We start from the raw sequence: 3,340 nt of genomic DNA, 5'->3' as shown, positions 1-3,340 counted from the left end.
AAAGGAAGGATCAAACAATACATTGAAGGTCCTTTATTTTCTTAAAACACAGAGAGAGCATCTCTCCTCCTAGACACAGCGTGTGGGTCACACCACACAGAAGGTGAATAGATACATACTTAGAAATGGCAGAACATAATGACATTTTTTTGTGGACAATATTATAATAAAAAATAAAAAAAAAAAACAACCAAAAAACCCCCCAGAAACTCACAACCAAAACCAACCTGCAATGAGTTCCATTAGGAGTGATTTGCAGAAGAAAACAAGCAGTTCAATACTTCTGAAACCATCCAGATATCAGTTTCCACACTGCATCCTTGAGGTCCTTATTCCTCATGCTGTAGATGAGGGGGTTCACTACTGGAGGCACCATCGAGTACAGAACTGCCATCACCAGATCCAGAGATGGTGAGGAGATGGAGGGGGGCTTGAGGTAGGCAAACACGGCAGTGCTGACAAACAGGGAGACCACGGCCAGGTGAGGGAGGCACGTGGAAAAGGCTTTGTGCCGTCCCTGCTCAGAGGGGATCCTCAGCACGGCCCTGAAGATCTGCACGTAGGACAGCACGATGAACACAAAACAACCAAAGCCTAAACAGACACTGACCACAAGAAGCCCAACTTCCCTGAGGTAGGAGTGTGAGCAGGAGAGCTTGAGGATCTGGGGGATTTCACAGAAGAACTGGTCCAGGGCATTGCCCTGGCAGAGGGGTAGGGAAAATGTATTGGCCGTGTGCAGGAGAGCATAGAGAAACCCACTGCCCCAGGCAGCTGCTGCCATGTGGACACAAGCTCTGCTGCCCAGGAGGGTCCCGTAGTGCAGGGATTTGCAGATGGCAACGTAGCGGTCGTAGGCCATAACGGTGAGAAGACAATACTCTGCTACCATCAGAAAAGGCAAGAGAAAAACCTGTGCAGCACATCCAGCATAGGAGATGGCCCTGGTGTCCGAGAGAGAATTGGCCATGGCTTTGGGTACAGTGGTGGAGATGGAGCCCAGGTCGAGGAGGGCGAGGTTGAAGAGGAAGAAGTACATGGGGGTGTGGAGGCGGTGGTCACAGGCAATGGTGGTGATGATGAGGCCGTTGGCCAGGAGGGCAGCCAGGTAGATGCCCAGGAAGAGCCTGAAGTGCAAGAGCTGCAACTCCCATGTGTCTGCAAATGCCAGGAGGAGGAACTGGGTGATGGAGCTGCTGTTGGACATTTGGTGCCTCTGGGCATGGCTGACCATTGAAAGAGGAGAAGACATTGACAAGTTACAGCTGACTTCTTGAGTCAATCCTAAGCTAGTTCCCCCAACACCCCCTCAGAATTACTTCTCTTTGAGGGAGCTCCACTCATCTTTTTTGTGAGCTCAGGTTTTTGCTGCTGAGTGAGGGCACTTGCTCTGAAGGGGCAGAAATCCTCATCTTTCCCATTGCTCTCAGCCTGACCACTGGTGAGCCCTGAGCGACAAATGGGCTCCCTGTGCCCTAATGCAGAGTCAGGAGAGCCGGTCTGCCCATGAGTGACCTGCTGGTCACCACACAGGTGCCCTCTGCTTACACGTCTCTCTGTTAGAGGATGTTCTCACTAGAAACCTTCTTGAAGAAGAAACGGGATTTTCCTGAGCTCAGAAGAGTCCAGTTTCAAAGTCCATTTCTCCAAACTCTTCCCTCTCTCCCTGTGCAGCTGAGCAGAGAGTGATGCAGAGGGGTGGCCTGGCTCTCTGCTGCCTGGAGTTGTCCCTGCTGGGAGCTGTTTCTCTGTCTCCAAGTCTCCTCCCTGCCAGTGCTCACAGACCCCATCCCACCCGCTCTGTGCTCAGCTCTGCCCTGCAGGCACCTCCTGGCAGAAGGGCACTGCTCAGAGGCACCTCCCTGTCAGCAGGTCCTAAGGAGTAGTTCAGATAAGCACTGATGCCGCAAGCAAAGGTGATGCCGGTGCTGTCTGTAGGTAGAGGAGTGGGGGAAGGCACTTACGAGGCTTTTGGCAGATCTGCTGATCCCTCAGTGCAACAGGTCAGGAGGCTGAGTCTTAACCTTTAGAGCCCCTTTCTCCTTTCCCTTAGAAGCAAGCTGAGATCACAAATCCTGGAAAGATCTTCAGCTCTAGGATAGGCACTGCCTTGACCATTGCTCTTGAAATGCTGCCTCTGCCAATGTCCTGGTGTGATGTGGAGCTGTGAGCTGCCCTGGCCCATGCAGCACCTTCTCACAAAAGAAGGACCCTGCCCTGGCAGAGGTCACTCCTCTTACCCACAGCTTCTCCCCGCAGTGCCATGGGGAGCTCCCCAGGCAGGCTGAGAGCTGACCCTGGCAGGCGGCAGAGTCCCTGCCCCGGCAAACAGATCCCTGCAGCACAGGGACCCTGCTCTGAGGGACAACCGTGGCCACCCCTGGCTGCACACCCACCTTCACACCCCTGCAGCCGCCCCTGTCCCTGTCCTGCCCTGTCCCTCTGATGGTGCAGCAGGGAAGCCCTGCTCTGGAGCACGTCCTCCTCCTCTGTAGAAGAGAGAGAGCCCACAGGCTGTGGGTTATGCCAGCTTTAGGAGATCCCTTCACGAACTGCAGCTGCATTGCCCTGCACCCAGGGACTTACTGTGTCAAGGACTGCAAAGATTTCTCCTCTCTTGAGCACTCAGCATCCTCCCACTCCTGACTGCCTTTAAACCTTTTTCTGCCTCCCTCCTCTGCCCTCGCTGCCTGCAGGCAGTGCCCTCAGCCCTGCTGCGCTTGGCAGAGGAGCTGCTCCTGGGCAGAGCTGTCTCTCTGCAGCGCTGCCCGCTTGCCATCAGCTCCCTCCATGCCAGGAGCCCAGCCCAGCTCAGACGCAGAGGACCAGCCAAAGGCCTTTTAATGTCAGATTCAAAACCCAAAGTTCCCTGGAGCGTCAATGGGTCCCACTGAGGACCATTACTGACAAAGCCTCCCCAGTGGCTGGTTAGAGCAGTCAACTGGAGGCAGAGATGACAGATAGGCAAAGGGAATGTCCAGGTGGAACACATTCGGAGTAAACCTGGATGGGTTCCATTCAGCCAAAGGGCGAAGCCGTGACCCCCAGCCCTTGGAAAGGGAGATCCTGTCCCTCAAAAGTAACTCACGGCTCTTCCTGGGGCAGTGAGATGTGGGGATGCTCAACGGTAGGACTATGCAACAACAGCTCCCAGGCTCTTGGGTGGGGAAGGGGAGGCAATGAGACACTAATGCTGTCAGGATAAAGTGCTTCCTCACAGGCATCGGTGGCAGAGACAACAGCCATAGCCGAGGGCAGAAAGAGCTCATCCCTGTTGGTGCGTTTCAGGCTTTCTTCATCCCTCTATCAGCTCCACCACAGGCTGTCCTACAGTGTCCCA

The 3,340-nt window shown here is 54.4% G+C and overlaps 1 protein-coding gene across 1 annotated transcript; it reads right to left on the bottom strand.

Moving 5' to 3' along the window:
* Nucleotides 1-274: 274 nt before the first annotated feature.
* LOC128903363 (olfactory receptor 14C36-like) lies at nt 275-2,825 on the bottom strand. Its single transcript, XM_054187381.1, has 2 exons — nt 2,773-2,825; nt 275-1,226 (listed from the first exon to the last, which is right to left on the bottom strand). Exons 1-2 carry the CDS (start codon nt 2,790-2,792, stop codon nt 275-277), a joined length of 972 nt encoding a protein of 323 aa, XP_054043356.1. The 5' UTR covers nt 2,793-2,825.
* Between the last annotated feature and the right edge of the window lie 515 nt (nt 2,826-3,340).

The sequence above is a fragment of the Rissa tridactyla genome, unplaced genomic scaffold (genome assembly GCF_028500815.1).
Source record: "Rissa tridactyla isolate bRisTri1 unplaced genomic scaffold, bRisTri1.patW.cur.20221130 scaffold_29, whole genome shotgun sequence".
Taxonomy (NCBI): domain Eukaryota; kingdom Metazoa; phylum Chordata; class Aves; order Charadriiformes; family Laridae; genus Rissa; species Rissa tridactyla.
The sequence above is the reverse complement of the archived record's forward strand: the minus strand, read 5'-3'. Positions and strand labels throughout refer to the sequence as shown.